The 18,602-nt window shown below is 41.8% G+C and overlaps 3 protein-coding genes across 3 annotated transcripts in view; 1 reads left to right on the plus strand and 2 right to left on the minus strand.

Annotated features, from left to right (window-relative positions):
• Window positions 1-4,334, minus strand: part of LOC134677893 (uncharacterized) — a 47,237-nt gene extending 42,903 nt beyond the window's left edge. Inside the window, exons 1-3 of the mRNA XM_063536336.1 lie at window positions 3,940-4,334; window positions 2,522-2,729; window positions 801-930 (exon numbers count right to left, since the gene is read on the minus strand). Of these exons, the coding sequence (XP_063392406.1) occupies window positions 801-930; window positions 2,522-2,729; window positions 3,940-4,000 (399 nt within the window). The 5' untranslated portion in view covers window positions 4,001-4,334. The remainder of the gene's footprint in view (window positions 1-800; window positions 931-2,521; window positions 2,730-3,939) is intronic.
• Window positions 1-18,602, minus strand: part of LOC134677889 (uncharacterized) — a 67,039-nt gene that overhangs the window by 4,654 nt on the left and 43,783 nt on the right. The window lies entirely within an intron of this gene.
• On the plus strand, window positions 4,602-12,694 carry LOC134677900 (NADH dehydrogenase [ubiquinone] 1 alpha subcomplex assembly factor 3). Its single transcript, XM_063536345.1, has 5 exons — window positions 4,602-4,781; window positions 5,214-5,319; window positions 5,610-5,762; window positions 8,708-8,844; window positions 11,519-12,694. The coding sequence occupies exons 1-5, from the start codon at window positions 4,720-4,722 to the stop codon at window positions 11,628-11,630; spliced, it is 570 nt and encodes a 189-aa protein (XP_063392415.1). The 5' UTR covers window positions 4,602-4,719; the 3' UTR covers window positions 11,631-12,694.

Below are 18,602 nucleotides of genomic sequence, written 5' to 3' on the forward strand. Positions count from 1 at the left end.
GCGGGCAGCGCGGCCCCACTGGTGAGAGCTGTCTGTGAATAGAACACTGTACCAGCAACAAGGCGCTGAGCGGTGTAGCCAGCAGCGAGGCGGTGTAGCTGGCGGCGGCGGGCAGCGCGGCCCCACTGGTGAGAGCAGTCTGTGAATAGAACACTGTACCAGCAACAAGGCGCTGAGCGGTGTAGCCAGCAGCGAGGCGGTGTAGCTGGCGGCGGCGGGCAGCGCGGCCCCACTGGTGAGAGCAGTCTGTGAATAGAACACTGTACCAGCAACAAGGCGCTGAGCGGTGTAGCCAGCAGCGAGGCGGTGTAGCTGGCGGCGGCGGGCAGCGCGGCCCCACTGGTGAGAGCAGTCTGTGAATAGAACACTGTACCAGCAACAAGGCGCTGAGCGGTGTAGCCAGCAGCGAGGCGGTGTAGCTGGCGGCGGCGGGCAGCGCGGCCCCACTGGTGAGAGCAGTCTGTGAATAGAACACTGTACCAGCAACAAGGCGCTGAGCGGTGTAGCCAGCAGCGAGGCGGTGTAGCTGGCGGCGGCGGGCAGCGCGGCCCCACTGGTGAGAGCAGTCTGTGAATAGAACACTGTACCAGCAACAAGGCGCTGAGCGGTGTAGCCAGCAGCGAGGCGGTGTAGCTGGCGGCGGCGGGCAGCGCGGCCCCACTGGTGAGAGCAGTCTGTGAATAGAACACTGTACCAGCAACAAGGCGCTGAGCGGTGTAGCCAGCAGCGAGGCGGTGTAGCTGGCGGCGGCGGGCAGCGCGGCGCCACTGGTGAGAGCAGGTGTGAATAGAACACTGTACCAGCAACAAGGCGCTGAGCGGTGTAGCCAGCAGCGAGGCGGTGTAGCTGGCGGCGGCGGGCAGCGCGGCGCGCGGCGCCAGGGCCAGGGACAACCACGCGCAGCCCGACCCCACGGACGAGAGGAGGGCGCTGCGAAACATATGTGGGTGGTTACTGACCACAGAGCATAGTAGCGCTACCCCCTCTGCCACAAATATACGGTAGTTTTACTCCATTTTCGATCAAGCGTCTTTATGTGACGCCCGTGTCTTTGAACGGGCCAATCACGGCACGGGACCTCGCTCACCTCGTCCCCTGCACTTCCGTAATTTTAGGCAGCATCGGTTTCATGAAATAATTGCTCTAAACTCCGTCTAGAGGTTTCCTAGTCTATGACTAACTCCAAGGACTGGTGAATAGTCTAATCTTGAAATTCCTCTCTAAACTTTATCAGAAATACGGTTAAGTAGGTAGGTACTCAAATGTGTAAATATAAAATAAGTGGTTCTTTCATTGAATAATGGCTAAAAATGAACGCTAGTTGAGGTGCCTTGGGGTAATACTGAAATGGTTTTTCATGACGGGACGGATAAGACAAAAAGCGTCCGTCTGCCGAAGCATTACGGGTGACTTTTCATCTAACCCCTCATGAAAAACCCTTTCAATCTTACCCCAACCCCAATGCACTTACCTAAATTGGACGTAATTTAGGGAAAAACATCCAACCCGTGAAAAACTGTTAATAAAATTTTAACCTGTTAGTTTAGTATTATGTTACCTGTGAGTTCCTATAATTATTTCTATGGTATTGTCATAGCTGTTGGATCTCCGAATAAATAAAAAAAAACTTTCTTCTTTGTTTTTTTTTTATGGAACATTTTTGCACGTAGTGTCAATTAAATATGGCAGAAGATGACACTTCGAATGTCTCACCCATTGATAACAGCGCGGATAGCCAACGCCGGGGCCGCGACATAACCGTATTAGAGCTGCCGCCCCTAGGGCTCCACATTACATACCCATTGATAACGGGTCCGTGTAGCGCTGCGCTGAACACAGTGACGGCACAGACAGCCAACGCCGGGGCCGCGACGTGAGCGTGTAGAGCCGCTGCCGCCAGCCGCAGGGCCTTGGCCGAAGCCCTAGGGCTCCCAGTACATACCCATTGATAACGGGTCCGTGTAGCGCTGCACTGAACACAGTGACGGCACAGACAGCCAAAGCCGGCGCTGCGACGTGAGCGTGTAGAGCCGCCGCCGCCAGCCGCAGGGCCTTGGCTGGCGCCCTAGGGCTCCACAGTACATACCCATTGATAACGGGTCCGTGTAGCGCTGCGCTGAACACAGTGACGGCACAGACAGCCAACGCCGGGGCCGCGACGTGAGCGTGCAGAGCCGCCGCCGCCAGCCGCAGGGCCCTGGCCGGAGCCCTAGGGCTCCACAGTACATACCCATTGATAACGGGTCCGTGTAGCGCTGCGCTGAACACAGTGACGGCACAGACAGCCAACGCCGGGGCCGCGACGTGAGCGTGTAGAGCCGCGGCCGCCAGCCGCAGGGCCTTGGCTGGCGCCCTAGGGCTCCACAGTACATACCCATTGATAACGGGTCCGTGTAGCGCTGCGCTGAACACAGTGACGGCACAGACAGCCAACGCCGGGGCCGCGACGTGAGCGTGCAGAGCCGCCGCCGCCGCCAGCCGCAGGGCCTTGGCCGGAGCCCTAGGGCTCCACAGTACATACCCATTGATAACGGGTCCGTGTAGCGCTGCACTGAACACAGTGACGGCACAGACAGCCAACGCCGGTGCTGCGACGTGAGCGTGCAGAGCTGCTGCCGCCGCCAGCCGCAGGGCCTTGGCTGGCGCCCTAGGGCGCCGGAGCCGCGCGCCCGCCCCGAAGAAGATTACAGATGATGGCACCCAGCACAGGTACTCCACGTGCAATGGTCCTATAAAGCAATTACATGGAATTTTGTATACTCTTTTGAACCAAACAAAATCACGGAAGAAAGAATGAGCGCGCCGCGTTGTGAAACAAAATGCTTGGCCGGACCAACTTTTTTTCGTGTTATACTAGGCTGTTGTCATATACTCTGTATCTTTAGGTTTTTAAATAAAAGTAAACAAAATCTACCCTCAAATGGCTCCTTAAGCCAGTTGAGGTTTGAGGTTAGATAAAAACATTACATGATCAAAAATAATGTAGGCTAATGTCAGGTCGTTTAGTGACTGATCTAGGCAGTATTGTATTTGGTTCGTTAACGAATAAATGTTATAACTACCCAAAAATTTACAAATTGTTTGTTTGCTTTCTTTTGAATACCTAAAGATACTGACTTTTTATAGGTAGGTGGTAGAGTTTTGTTACTGTTAGTAGAAACATTATATCATATTCTACTAATTAATCTAATTATATGCTTAGTAGATGGTTCATTATGGATCTAACTTACAAATAAATTAGTTATAAAACTTTTTCCTTTACACATTTTAAGTGATAATATGAAACAGCATATAAATTCAATGCAATACTTTAAAAAAATCTTAAACTTCTAGCATTATTACCTACATGAAATAATTGAAGAGTAAATTGTTTTGGAATATTGTATTTTCTATTCAAAAATTCTATAAAAAAAATACTATAGTGCTATGTTTTAATAGTAAATATTTGTGAAAAAGAGTGAAAATATGATCGCTAGAGGCATTCTTCTATAACAAAAATTATTATAATTATTTTAAAGAATTTGCTATGTATTATAATTATAAATTAAATGTTTGGTCATGAACATAGGTTAGTGCTTATGATTTTAATTTCTATGTTTGGCATTAAACACTTTAATCAGTTAGAAAATATATAGAACTTCCCCATTGACTTGAAAATTCCCATTTCAAGCTTCAATTCATAAAATATGCCAAAAACATGTCCAAACAAATATTGCTATGTAACGTAGCAAGCTATTAGTTTTGCTTAGAAAAAAAACATTTTAAATGTCTATAGTCAATGAGGAAAAGTCCTACCACTTTATAACCTAAAATTGAAGCGTAAATTACCAAGGAATACTGATTCAATAACATGGCCGGATGGGTGCAATGCGTTCTAGAATGATCTAAGAGAGAGCATGCGTGTTTGCCTCCGGGCGCGCCGAGACGCGGCGAGATCACCGCGAGCGCGATGGCCCCGAGGACCCCGAAGACCAGCCAACGTTTCCGCACTTCTTTCCATAAATCTATATTATACGGATTGTCTGCTGCAGTATATCGCCTCTCCTGACTGTAAACACACTCCGTAGACACTGTTACACTCTTCATCATCAATAAAAACACGGATTATTCAGCGCAAGTGAGGCAGCTTTTCGGAAGACGGGTCAAAGCGCACTGATACTAGTTTAACGGAAGAGGCGGCGTGATTATGCAGGTTTGTGAATAAGATATGAACGGCAGCGAGCCCGGAGCCGGCCGGTTTGCATTTTTAAGCTCATTGTGGAGAAAATCAATTGAAACGAGGTCATGTTTTCAAAAATCCGCGCATCTGCATTGCCGCATGTGACGTCATACATTTGACAGAAGGAAAGATACGGCGTTTTGTTAGTACTATTAGTTATTCTGTGGTTTTGTTATTGCTGTTTTGTTACTGGGTGTTAATTTTTTTAAGTTATAAATAATTCCACTTTTTAATTTTTTTAAATAAAACATTGCTAATTAATAAAAATAAAAAATCGTTTATAATCACAAAATTAAAGAGTAATCAATAATTTTGTAATGAAATTTCAAAACTTATTTCGTTCGACAAATGTCATTTTGTGATTTTATGACATTTTGACATAACCTCAAAAGCTGACTGTCAAACGAGCAAAACAAACGGATTTTCTTCCATGAATTTCTATCGTTAATGTAATTGTACGTAGTTAATTCAGTTATAATTTATCGTTAACTACAAGAAAAATGTTTCCGAGCATAGCTACCCGCGTTAGAACAGCATCTAAGCGAACTACGCCGTTGTTGAGGTTAGTTATATTTTGTAACATTTTACACAAATATTCCTTTTTTTTAATAACAATAGTAGCGTTTACAAGGGTTGCGGTTATGATTTATGTTAAACAGTGTTTACCAAGTTCTTGTCAAGCTCTATCTTGTTACAATCTAAATATTAAAAAAAATTTACTTGTAAGTTTATTTTTCCCATTCTAATTGGCTTTTTATTTTATAGGTTTCCCCATTTATCGTTACAACTGTCTTTACGATAAGCAACTTGATAGTTCAATTAATACTGGACACTTACAAGTCCAGTTAAGGGGCCCACTGATTACCGGTTCGCCAGATGATATCAGTCTGTCAGTTAAAAGCAAAATTTTATGGCTCCAAACAAATGACAGGCTAATATCGTCCGGCGAACTGGTAATCTGTGGGCCCCTTTAGAACCAAGATTTTCGTTGCAGTTTTGTTCGGACTCACAAAGCAGCGTATGAAGGGGAGGGCAAAACCACAGTGCGTGTGCTGAACCAGGAACAAGATCTGGGGCTGATGATCGACGCTTATGCCACGGTTTGTATCACCACTATGTCATCCTGTACATTTACTGTCACTCTTACGTACAAATTTACAAGTGCAACAGAGAGGCAACATGTCGACGTGACGTGGTTTGCGATAGGCCCTCTGTCTTCTGTAATATTATTATGATCTGTAGCTACATGTGTGATCCTGTAATTGGCTTTCCATCTCTTATTAATTTGGGATACCCTGTATAGATAGTTGTTGGATCTCCATAACATAAATAAATAATTATTGCCAAGATCCCTAATAACATAAGTTTTTATTTCATTACATTGCTGCAGTACGGGTTCCGGTTAAACAATGGTATCACAGTCCTGGGTCCGCTGGCCATCTTCCCCCGCACCATCCTGTCGTGGCAGGTGCCGCACTCCGACGCCATCACACCGGAGTCTCTGAGGCTGTTCAAAATGCTAGAACCTAAAATGGACCTTATTGTGAGTATGATGAGAATAAGAATAGAATCATTTATTTTCTAAAAAGTGTAATAAAAACATAATTACCAGATAATCCAGTAACTTTGTCGAATTTTGTAACCTGGGGGCCGATTTTTGAAATTCGACCACTCGATTTCGTGTAATTCGTTAAATAATATCTCCACTACTAGGCATTTAAATTCTACTAATAGAATTGAAATCGAGTGGTCAATACCAATAGATTCCAAATTTCTATCGCTCGTATTTCAAAAATTAGCATTTCACCGTTTTCCACCGATTTTCGAGTGACGAAATCGAGCGATCGAAATTCAAAAATCGGCCCCCTGGCTCTTTTGCGTCAAATCCGGTAGTTCTGATTTTTTGCAGGCATGTTTATGATGTTGGCCCAATGAATAATCCAAGTTTGTGACCTCGAGCGCCGAACGCACCTTTGTCAAAAATCTAATAAACCGCAATTTTTTTTAGATTTGTGTGATTATAACCCTAAAGTACTAGTTTTTGATAGTAACTTTCTAGGGCGTTTTTAAAGTAGACTAAATTTGCTACAATAAGACACTAGAATTGTCTCTGTACATTTAATATTTTCCGAGATAAAGCCTTTCAAAATTTTATAATTTTACATCAGTTCTTAGGTATAATATAAGGGATAGGTTGGAATTCATCACCGCCACGTTCTACAAAATATTTATTTTCCAAAAAAAAAATATTTTTAGCAAAATAGGCACTCATACATTTTTTTATGGAAAATAAATAGTTTTTAGAAAGTGGCGGTGATGAATTCCATATAAATTACCTACATATCCCTTATATTATACCTAAGAACTGATGTAAAATCATAAAATTTTGAAAGGCTTTATCTCGGAAAATATTAGATGTACAGAGACAATTCCAGGGTCTTATTGTAGCAAATTTAGTCTACTTTAAAAACGCCCTAGGAAGTTACTATCAAAAACTAGTACTTTAGGGTTATAATCGCCCAAATCTAAAAAAAATTGCGGTTTATTCGATTTTTGACAAAGTTGCGTTCGGCGCTCGAGGTCACAAACTTGGATTATTCATTGGGCCAACATCATAAACATGCCTGCAAAAAATCAGAACTACCGGATTTGACGCAAACGCAAAATGTATAATTTTACTGTATTAAGAGGCCCCTGCAGTATACTCTGTATCTTTAGGTATTTAAATAAAAGTAAACAAAATCTACCCTCAAAAGGCTCCTTAAGCCAGTTGAGGGTAGTAGATGAGAACATTACATGACCAAATAATGTAGGTTAAAGTCAGGTTATTCAGTGACTGATCCAGGCGGTTTTGTATTTAGTTGGTTAACCTACATAATGTAGGTAGTTATACTATCCGAAAATGTACAAATTGTTTGTTTACTTCTGTTTAACCCTTATCTTGGCATCGTAACACCCGTGATACATGGAACTTCAAAAAATCTAGCAGGTTCACTTTATTACCTCACACAATAATTCTGCCATCAATATGTCGAGCTACCCTCCTTACTTATAGAAAAAAATAATTGACACGAGTGTCATTGTAAATTAATTAGTAATAATCAACATGGCGCCACGGAAACAATAGATTTCGGTTCGTACTGGAAGTTTTGCATTTATTTCTTATGTTGGTATATATTTTTCCATAATCTACATTTTGATATCTTTACTGTCTCTTAGTGCATACATATTTACAATGCCTTCGAATTTAAAAACATTTAATACACAGAATCTTACATGAAACTGTTATGTATTATATTTGATACACTGCCAAGAACTCATATCAAAAGGATTGTATTACATTTAATACATTACCAAGTTGTCGTCAAAATATTTTTACATGATTTTTTAATTTTTTAATTTTTGTGGGGTTACAAAACATGCTTCAATTATTTCATATTAGTTGTCGTATTATTTAGTTATTAAACTTTGATTTTTTTAAGTACTAGATGTTATTTAACTATATATTCGTACGCTGTAGCATTATTGCTACGCCGTAGCCCGTAGCACTGAAAAATATGTGTATGGCAAAAAATGGCCCCAAAGTAAAAAAAAAAAAATTTTTTTTTTACTTTTAATTATTTGTTTACTTTTCATATTTTACTCAACTTTTTGCTGACGACTTTTTTGAAACTTTACGGGATCTAATTTTCCGCCCATGTGATCAGGTATTGGTAGATATAATTTATTTTTACAGGTTTAATAGTCATATGATGGTTTAGATTGCGTTTAATTAGCAGTAAATGCTAATTTCTGCTGCATTACATGTTTTATTTTTATTAAAATCTTCATTTTTCGTCTAAAAAGTAGGTAACTATTTTGTCGAGTTATTGGCATTGTATCAAATATGATACATATGATTTTCCGAAACTGGAAAATCCTGGATTTTTTTTCTTATTTTTTAATAGTTTAGTATGCTCAATAGGTGACAAAAAACTAAAAAATTTTTTATATTTAAGATATTTTGAGCCTTGCCAAGATAAGGGTTAAACACCTAACGATACAGACTATAGCTTTGACCCTAAACCGTGTGGTGGTACTCTACTTTTTCAGCCATTTGTATGTTGCGGATGCGGATATTTAAAGCCTCACATCCGCGGATGCGGATGTCAAGATTTGGTACTTATAAAAAACGTTAAATATTAAATTTTTAGCATTTTTTTATTTAAAAAAAACGAAACGTTTAGTATTTGAGCAAGAATGTAGGTGCGTTTTATTTAATGAACAGTAACTTCGCCAACTTTTCTGGATCTAGACGATTTCGTTATATATAATGACGAAATTACCTAGCACTTACGCCACCGGCGCCGCCGCTAATACGTTCCTGTTACCGACTTGGTCGACATCCGCATCGTGCGGATGCTCCGCATCGATTTTATGCGGATGCGAATGTTGCGCGGATGCGAATATTCGCAACATCCCTGATTTGTATGATATCTCTCTCCGCAGGTGATCGGTATGGAGAGTAAAGAGCGCAGCACGATAACGAAGGTGTTCATGGCGGCGAAACAGGCGGGACTGACCGCGGAGATACTCCCCGTGGAGCATGCGTGCGCCACCTTCAACTTCCTCAACGCGGAGGGGCGGTGAGTGAGCCATGGATGTACATACGAAACAGGCGGGACTGACCGCGCAGATACTACCCGTGGAGCATGCGTGTGCCACCTTCAACTTTCTCAACGCGGAGGGGCGGTGAGTGTGCCATGGATGTACATACGAGACAGGCGGGACTGACCGCGCAGATACTACCCGTGGAGCATGCGTGTGCCACCTTCAACTTCCTCAACGCGGAGGGGCGGTGAGTGTGCCATGGATGTACATACGAGACAGGCGGGACTGACCGCGCAGATACTACCCGTGGAGCATGCGTGTGCCACCTTCAACTTTCTCAACGCGGAGGGGCGGTGAGTGTGCCATGGATGTACATACGAGACAGGCGGGACTGACCGCGCAGATACTACCCGTGGAGCATGCGTGTGCCACCTTCAACTTCCTCAACGCGGAGGGGCGGTGAGTGTGCCATGGATGTACATACGAGACAGGCGGGACTGACCGCGCAGATACTACCCGTGGAGCATGCGTGTGCCACCTTCAACTTTCTCAACGCGGAGGGGCGGTGAGTGTGCCATGGATGTACATACGAAACAGGCGGGACTGACCGCGCAGATACTACCCGTGGAGCATGCGTGTGCCACCTTCAACTTTCTCAACGCGGAGGGGCGGTGAGTGTGCCATGGATGTACATACGAGACAGGCGGGACTGACCGCGCAGATACTCCCCGTGGAGCATGCGTGCGCCACCTTCAACTTCCTCAACGCGGAGGGACGGTGAGTGTGCTATGGATGTACATACGAGACAGGCGGGACTGACCGCGCAGATACTACCCGTGGAGCATGCGTGCGCCACCTTCAACTTCCTCAACGCGGAGGGACGGTGAGTGTGCTATGGATGTACATACGAAACAGGCGGGACTGACCGCGCAGATACTACCCGTGGAGCATGCGTGTGCCACCTTCAACTTTCTCAACGCGGAGGGGCGGTGAGTGTGCCATGGATGTACATACGAGACAGGCGGGACTGACCGCGCAGATACTCCCCGTGGAGCATGCGTGTGCCACCTTCAACTTCCTCAACGCGGAGGGACGGTGAGTGTGCCATGGATGTACATACGAGACAGGCGGGACTGACCGCGCAGATACTCCCCGTGGAGCATGCGTGCGCCACCTTCAACTTCCTCAACGCGGAGCGACGGTGAGTGTGCCATGGATGTACATACGAGACAGGCGGGACTGACCGCGCAGATACTCCCCGTGGAGCATGCGTGCGCCACCTTCAACTTCCTCAACGCGGAGCGACGGTGAGTGTGCCATGGATGTACATACGAGACAGGCGGGACTGACCGCGCAGATACTCCCCGTGGAGCATGCGTGCGCCACCTTCAACTTCCTCAACGCGGAGGGGCGGTGAGTGAGCCATGGATGTACATACGAGACAGGCGGGACTGACCGCGCAGATACTCCCCGTGGAGCATGCGTGCGCCACCTTCAACTTCCTCAACGCGGAGGGGCGGTGAGTGAGCCATGGATGTACATACGAGACAGGCGGGACTGACCGCGCAGATACTCCCCGTGGAGCATGCGTGCGCTACCTTCAACTTCCTCAACGCGGAGGGGCGGTGAGTGAGCCATGGATGTACATACGAGACAGGCGGGACTGACCGCGCAGATACTCCCCGTGGAGCATGCGTGCGCCACCTTCAACTTCCTCAACGCGGAGGGGCGGTGAGTGAGCCATGGATGTACATACGAGACAGGCGGGACTGACCGCGCAGATACTCCCCGTGGAGCATGCGTGCGCTACCTTCAACTTCCTCAACGCGGAGGGGCGGTGAGTGAGCCATGGATGTACATACGAGACAGGCGGGACTGACCGCGCAGATACTCCCCGTGGAGCATGCGTGCGCTACCTTCAACTTCCTCAACGCGGAGGGGCGGTGAGTGTGCCATGGATGTACATACGAGACAGGCGGGACTGACCGCGCAAATACTCCCCGTGGAGCATGCGTGCGCCACCTTCAACTTCTGCGGAGGGGCGGTTTTTTTTAAACCCCGAAATAGCCCAATATTTTGAATTATTTCATGCTCTTTACGTAGGACTGAATCATGTATTTAGCTAACAACTTTATAAATAATAAATAAATAAATACTCTAGGACATTCTTACACAGATTGACTAAGTCCCACAGTAAGCTCAAGAAGGCTTGTGTTGTGGGTACTCAGACAACGATATATATAATATACAAATACTTAAATACATAGAAAACACCCATGACTCAGGAACAAATATCTGTATCATCATACAAATAAATGCCCTTACTGGGTTTCGAACCCAGGACCATCGGCTTCGCAGGCAGGGTCACTACCCACTAGGCCAGACCGGTCGTCAAAGTAAACTTTGTATCAGATGGTCCTATTAAAAATGAAATAATAAACTAAAGAACGGAAAGGAACGTAATAATACCGGTATTTTTGTATGGACAAAATACCGGTTTGCGACCCCTGATCGAGTCAGAAATGTACCGCAGGAGAATCAAAGACGACATAGCTCAGAGAATTGCGAGACTTAGTGGCAGTGGGCGGATCAGATTGCTCGCAGAACCGATGGCCGATGGGGCAGAAAGGTTCTCGATTGGCGACAACTGACATCGTCACTGCGTGACCTTTAAAAAAATAGATTTAATAAAACCTTGTTTTGGCGCAGAACTGTGGCGGCGGCGCTGATCCCGCCCCTGAACGTGGAACCAAACGAGAACGACATGCTGCAGTCGCAGCTGCACTACCAGAACCTCTACATGCAGGACCTCTCCGGCTGATATCTCATTATTGGAGTACAGATGCTGTAGTACCAGGGATGTTGCGCATGCAGATTTTTTTACGTCCGCGGATGCGGGTATTTAAAGGCTCAAATCCGTGGATGCGGATGCGGATGTCAAGATTAGGTACTTAAAAAACGTCATATTATACATTTTTAGTAATTTTTATTTAAAAAAAAACGAAACTTTTATTTATTTATTTATTTATGTATTTATTTAATCTTTATTGCACAAAAGAAAAATCTTATAGTACAAAAGGCGGACTTAATGCCATAAGGCATTCTCTACCAGTCAACCTTAACCTAAACTAACCTAAACTTTTGTATTTGAGCAAGAATATATGTGCGTTATATTTAATAAAAAATAACTTGTCCGACATTTCTGGATCTAGACGATTTCGTTATAGGTAATGACGAAATTACCTAGAGCACTTACGCCGCCGCTAAGACGTTCCTGTACCTACTTGTTCGACATCCGCATAAGCTCCGCATCGATATTGTTGAAAAAATTGCCTTCAAAGCTTGCAGTTTGAAACTATAACCACAGTGTAAAAAGTAACAGTGGACCGACGCCTTTGATGTTTGCGTAAATGCCGACACCGCACAAGAATACAGTAGGGTTGTCAAAAAAGACGCTACGAGTAAAGTGGGGACACTAAAAATGGCGACGTATGGAGCTCGGGTGCGAGCGAACCTTACAAGTTTTTACAATGTGTTACAATTTTATTTTGTTATATTTTTCACGAAAAGAAAGGGTTTGGAGACTTATATGTTCGATGAGCCACAATAATAATTGTACGAAATAAAAAAAATAAACCCCCCCTAGGGTGACCCCCTAGGGGATAGTAGGTAGTGGGGGGTTGAAATTTTGCGAATGGTATTATATCCTTATAGGGAATTGTTAGTCCATAGTTTCAAACCTTAAGCTTTAGAATTTTTCCAAGGCTATCCCTGCTACATCCAAAATGAAAATTTTATCTTTATAATGAAATTGTAAATATATTTGTAGTTAATTAGTGTAATTTATTGTTAACTATGTTGTTAGATAAATAAAACAATTCGAATAAAAACAATAATTTATTTCAACAACTATCACATCACTATTTATTACAACTGCTCTGAAAACATATTGAAAATAAACCTGTTTTTACATAATATCATGGAATCAACCAAAATGTATCATTACAATTTCACCTCTGTTGCTTACTTATACTTTAAGGCCGATATTTAAACTGACTATTTAGTTATTATCAATAGAAATGGTCAAAAACTAAATTAAATTTTCCATAATAGTTTATATAGGTATAATGATTATAATGAACATCATATTAACATTTCACACACTTGATCATTAATTTGAAGTTTAAATAACTGAATTAAATATTATTTTAATTAGATTTTTGCCCACTGCTATTGACGAATTATTAATGACTGTCATATTTCATATAAACTTGCCTTGTTCGAAATTCAATAAAATAGTCAGTTGCCGACAAGATTTTAAAAATGGTACCGTCTGGTATTTTCTAATACCGGTACTGACCAAAAGTACCAATGATATGAAAAAAATCATATTGTACCTTAACAAAGGCAATTTTCTATAGTAGTTCGTCGTTTTTCGTCGTTTTACTTGAGGTACCATCGCCCACACTGTTAACTGTCCATCGGTGGACCTTGTCTTTTGTAATAAGGTCCACCGATGGACAGGTAGGAGTGTTGGTGTTTGTACGTAATTTTACTGAGACGCAGATATTTGAAAGAAATAAAACGTTAATATTCGGCTATACTATGATATTGAATGCTATAGAGTTTTTGACGCGTCTGCGTTTAGTGCGCATTGACATGGCGATCACGATTTCGGAGATTCGCGTACAGTACCTGAAACAATGTTAGATCATTAATTGTCATACGTGAGACTAGCGAAGGGCGAGTCGAGTTATCTGATTCGAATAATCCGAATCAACTTACAGATGAGTTGATTCGAATCAAGACTATTGGCAATCCGAATCAACTCGGCCACTAAACTAACTGGTAACTTGGTATCCGATCCGCTAACTCGGCGAATGAATCGCCAATTGGCCATCTCTCCGAGCCGAGTCAACGCTATCACACTGCTACTAAGGCCATTCAAAAATAAACCTTAATTCGACAGCCCGAAGGTTCTTTTTACAATAACTGCCGTTTGATTCGCCATCCCGAGTCGAGTTCACTGCTAGTATGGCCATTCAAAACTAAACCTTAAGAGGGCGTAGAGGAGGGTAAATTTTCAGATTCTGTCAAATTACCCCATTTCACGCACAAACGCAGCTCACGCACACTACCTCAATTTACTGGGACAGGTCAGTGACCCCTAATGTTTTTTAAAGGTGCTGTTTCGAGTTTAGTGTTAACTACTGACCTCCTTTGAGGAATTAAAACTGTCAAACTTTCCTTTGTGAGAAGACAGAGAAAAAACACTTTTTATATATAGCTTTCCTTGTTTGTTCATGTCATGTCATAGGTATGTGACATATTAGGTAATTATTTATTTTCGTTGTTGACTTTTGTATTAAGATAGGTACAAACGGCGACGCTCTTAACTGTCCATCGGTAGACCTTATGCCTTTTGTAATAAGGTTTACGAACTGTCAGTTAACAGTGTGGTGGTGTGCGATGGTAGGTATATGCGGTTTGTAGACATAGACCAAATTAAAACTAGGAGTTTTATTATTAAAGATATAAGAAATCGTCTTTTTTACCTACTCGAAGTGAACTACTTATATCTAAAATTATCCCTTCATTAGTTATATATAGGTCTTGTAACATATTTTTTACAACTAAACACGCTTATTATATTTTACTTATAACTTAATTTTTAAAGCTCTATTGATAATAAGGCTTTAAAAACATCTAATAGAATGCAGGTACTACGCTTATACTTTTATAAGTCAGTAAGTGATGCTTACTTAAAACTCATCGGGAAATCAAAAAACTCATAATTACCTATATTAAAATATTTAAATTTACTATTCCATCTCATACGTTCAATAAGGCCCGGGACCGGGCCTTGTCACCTGCACTGACAGAGGGCCTTTTTAGCCCCACATAATATTAAAGAACTGTGTCCCGGATAGTATGGGTTCTGGGCCATGACCATGACGCGTCCCGAAGTAACTTATACAGGGCGTAATCGTTAAGTGTAGCCAGGCTATAATTTCGTAAATATAACAGATATCAGAAAACTTCAAATTGTTATCGAAAGTGCGTTACCCAATGAGTAAAATTACATTAAGGGGTCATCCATTAATTACGTCACACGTTTTGGGGGGGAGGGGGTCAAGAAAATGTGACATGTTGTGACATGGGGAGGGGGAGTCACAAACACTGTGACGTCACTTTAACTTCATCACTATTCATCAGTAACCGAAAATTAATTTATATTTTTTTATTCGCAGTACATTTAAATAATGAGGTTTTGGAAGTATTTAGGTAATTTTCGTTCCTAATTGGTTTTGTGTTATAAAATTATATATATTTATTTTACCAAAAATATATTTTTTTTAAATAATGCCGAGTTAGTACTGCCCATTTCGTTGAAAACAAAATTACCTAAAATGTGACGTCACACCAGGTGGGGAGGGAGTTGCAAAATGTGACCAAGTGTGACAAGGAGGGGGGGAGGGGTCAAAAAACCTAGAAATTAATGTGACGTAATTAATGGATGATTCCTAATAACTTTTTTAAATAAAAGCAGAAATATCCCAAACATTAACGTCAAACCTTCCCATACATTTAGTACGACGACTCACGACCAATAATAGATTTATTATTTCATAAACGGTAGTTTTATTATTTTATTACAGTTTATCATCGCAAATAATGAATCTCAAGCAGTTTTATCTCTTACGACACCAACGTTCTTTGAAGGGTGAGTCGTCGTACTAAATGTATGGGAGGGTTTGTGAGTTAATGTCTTAGAGTAGAGTTAATGTCTGGGATATTTTTGTTTTTATTTAAAAAAAGTTATTAATGTAATTTTACTCATTGGGTAACGCACTTTCGATATCAATTTGAAGTTTTCTGATATCTGTTATATTTACGGAATTATAGCCTGGCTACACTTAACGATTACACCCTGTATATCATTAGATAGTTCATAGCCTATATCTATCGAATATATCGTTCTTATGAGCGTATTTGGTGGGCATACCTTATAAGTTTCAGTACAGGAAAAAGTACATATGAGCTGTACTTTTAATTGTTAGTACAATCGGTATCAAATAGATAGTGACGGCCAAAGTGACCAAATATAGCTATAGGATCTAAATGTGAACGAATAGGGTTAGGTGAGGCATATAAGGCCCACCTTTATTTTAACTGAAATAGTTTTATAAATAATCAGGATATTATTACCAATTCAATTCAATATAGATTTCTCATTTGTTCATGTTTCTTCATATACCAAAATAGTTATAATAATATTCCGGCGCTTTTGAAAAATACACGTTTTATAAAAAAACCATACCATGTTGGTTCGGAGCCGGGCCTTGTTACTTGCACTGTCAGTGTCAGTGTCTGAGTCATAGTACAAGTTCAAGAATAACAGAGAATATTACCGGGCCTTATTACCTTTTATCATAAATTAATTTCATCTTTAATTTAAATGGTCTAGTAAAATAAGGCCTACATGAGTCATGGAAAAACAAATTGTATTTTATTTAGAAAGTACCTATATGTTGTTCATAATCTTCAGTAAGCTGACCTCTAAGAGTCTATCTATTATAATAATTAATGTAGATTGACAGTTTACTTAGCAAATTGTACTTTTACCTTTAGGTTTTATGTCGGAAATATCTCACCCAATTTGTAATTAATGATGTTTACTGATTGTTAATCTTAAATATGTATACCTACTTAATATTATGAAGGGCACTTATATTATTTTAGCGGACCGAACGGATGTATATTATTGTGGACCACTTTTTTATTTAAATAATTAAATTGTAATTCATTTCAAAAAAGGTTATTACAATTAGGGATATAAGTAGATACCTCACCTATCTTATTACAAAGCATTACAAAAATGTCCAAAGGCCAAAGCCACGCTGATAAGACATAAGACCTTACCTATAAACGACCTCATAAATATAAACGTTCACTGAAAAAAACCAAAGGCATTTCTCATAATTTAATTTCGTTACTGAGTTATCGTTTTGCACCGAATATCAATGAAATAAAAGCACGTTGTTGTTTGATAGATACATTTATATAAACATCGTCACATGAAACCAATATAGGTACTCGTAAAACAGACCACTGCTGGTATTGGCTTTAAATATCGTTCTTTCAACTGATAATATAGCCACAAAAACTCGCTGAGACTGCAGGTCGAGTCTTGATTTCAATTTCTTGATGATATATCATTGAATTAACTTTCAGAGCTCGTGATAGCTCTTAGAATAGCAACAGAACTAGTTGAAACTAAGAATTTTATTGCTGAAATTATGTGAACAACATTGCTCCGTCTTCATAAATAAAATTTTAATAATTTATATTGCTTAGGCTAAAATGTGAAAAATTTTGTTGATAAATTGTTTATCTAGTATATTGACATTATGTCATATATGTTTTTAAAATGACGTAACATGAATACCAGCACAATGAAAATTTATTCCAATAAGAAATAACAAATCTTCAAACTTTTTTCATTTTAAGTGAATTAGGAAGAAGCTAATTACACTGATTTGGTTGTATTCATATATTTTATTAAATAATTTGTTATATTTTTTAAGTATTATGACTTGTGAATAAAAAGATGTCGAAATTTTAATGACTCTAGATCTCCGTGTGACGTTATTTATTTACCCTATTTATTTTGAACACAGTTTTTCACTGGTATCATCATTCGTATACGGATATGAATTTCAAACTGTCAAACTGGGAGATCCTGGTACGTGTCCGCTTTGAACCAAGCCCAGCGGGCATCTGATTGAAAGGAGAATTTGACAGATATGGCGGATGTATGGAAATTTTACGAAAGTTTACGTTTACGATTGAATTTCTCTGTAGCCTTTAAGAGGAAAAATAGGAAAAGCTTGATTCGTTGTAGTCCAGTTATCTGGCTTTCGCAATCACTCGATTTTATAGCATGAGCATCGATTTTTTTATACAAATTTTACTAAACGCTGACACTCGTTCATCTCGTTTTAGGTACAACTTTGCATAAGTGTATTTATTATATTGTAAAATATTTCAGATTTTCAAGGGTGATTCGTTGTAAACACACTCTTTGGGATAATAATGACATTTATTATAAATTTTTTTATCAAGAGATGTGAACGCTAGCGACTAAACGGTGACTGCCTTTTTCGCTGATTTTGCTCGATGCAGTCTTAATTCGGTGTCCTGAAGGTTCCGTTTACAACACCTGCCGCCTGACTCGCCGTCTCAACTCAAGTTTGCGGCTCCGCGGCCCGTGACCTTGTCGCGAACCACGCGAACCGTCGAGTCGAGTCAACTCGGATCAGTGGCCGAATCAATTCGAATGATATTGTGTGTGTGTGTGCGTGCGTGCGTGCGTGTGTGTGTGTGTGTGTGTGCACTCACGTGGCTACAGGAAGTCGGCGCCCACTCCGAAGCTGATCCCCGGCTGGGCGATGTCGCCGCTCCGAGCCAGCACGGGCGTGCAGTAGTTGAGCTCGAGCCGCGCCACCCGGCCCAGTCTCAGGGCCACGCCGGCGTGTGTGTGTGTGTGTGTGTGTGTGTGTGTGTGTGTGTGTGTGTGTGTGTGTGTGCACTCACGTGGCTACAGGAAGTCGGCGCCCACTCCGAAGCTGATCCCCGGCTGGGCGATGTCGCCGCTCCGAGCCAGCACGGGCGTGCAGTAGTTGAGCTCGAGCCGCGCCACCCGGCCCAGTCTCAGGGCCACGCCGGCGTGTGCGTGTGTGTGTGTGTGTGTGTGCACTCACGTGGCTACAGGAAGTCGGCGCCCACTCCG

The sequence above is a fragment of the Cydia fagiglandana genome, chromosome 27 (assembly GCF_963556715.1).
Source record: "Cydia fagiglandana chromosome 27, ilCydFagi1.1, whole genome shotgun sequence".
NCBI classification, from domain to species: Eukaryota; Metazoa; Arthropoda; class Insecta; order Lepidoptera; family Tortricidae; genus Cydia; species Cydia fagiglandana.

Coding starts and splice junctions, on each gene's coding strand:
- LOC134677900 (XM_063536345.1), top strand. CDS start 4,720: ATGTTTCCGAGCATAGCTACCCGCGTTAGAACAGCATCTAAGCGAACT. Junction 5,320..5,609: donor TGATCGACGCTTATGCCACG/GTTTGTATCACC, acceptor ACATTGCTGCAG/TACGGGTTCCGGTTAAACAA. Junction 8,845..11,518: donor TTCCTCAACGCGGAGGGGCG/GTGAGTGAGCCA, acceptor GTTTTGGCGCAG/AACTGTGGCGGCGGCGCTGA.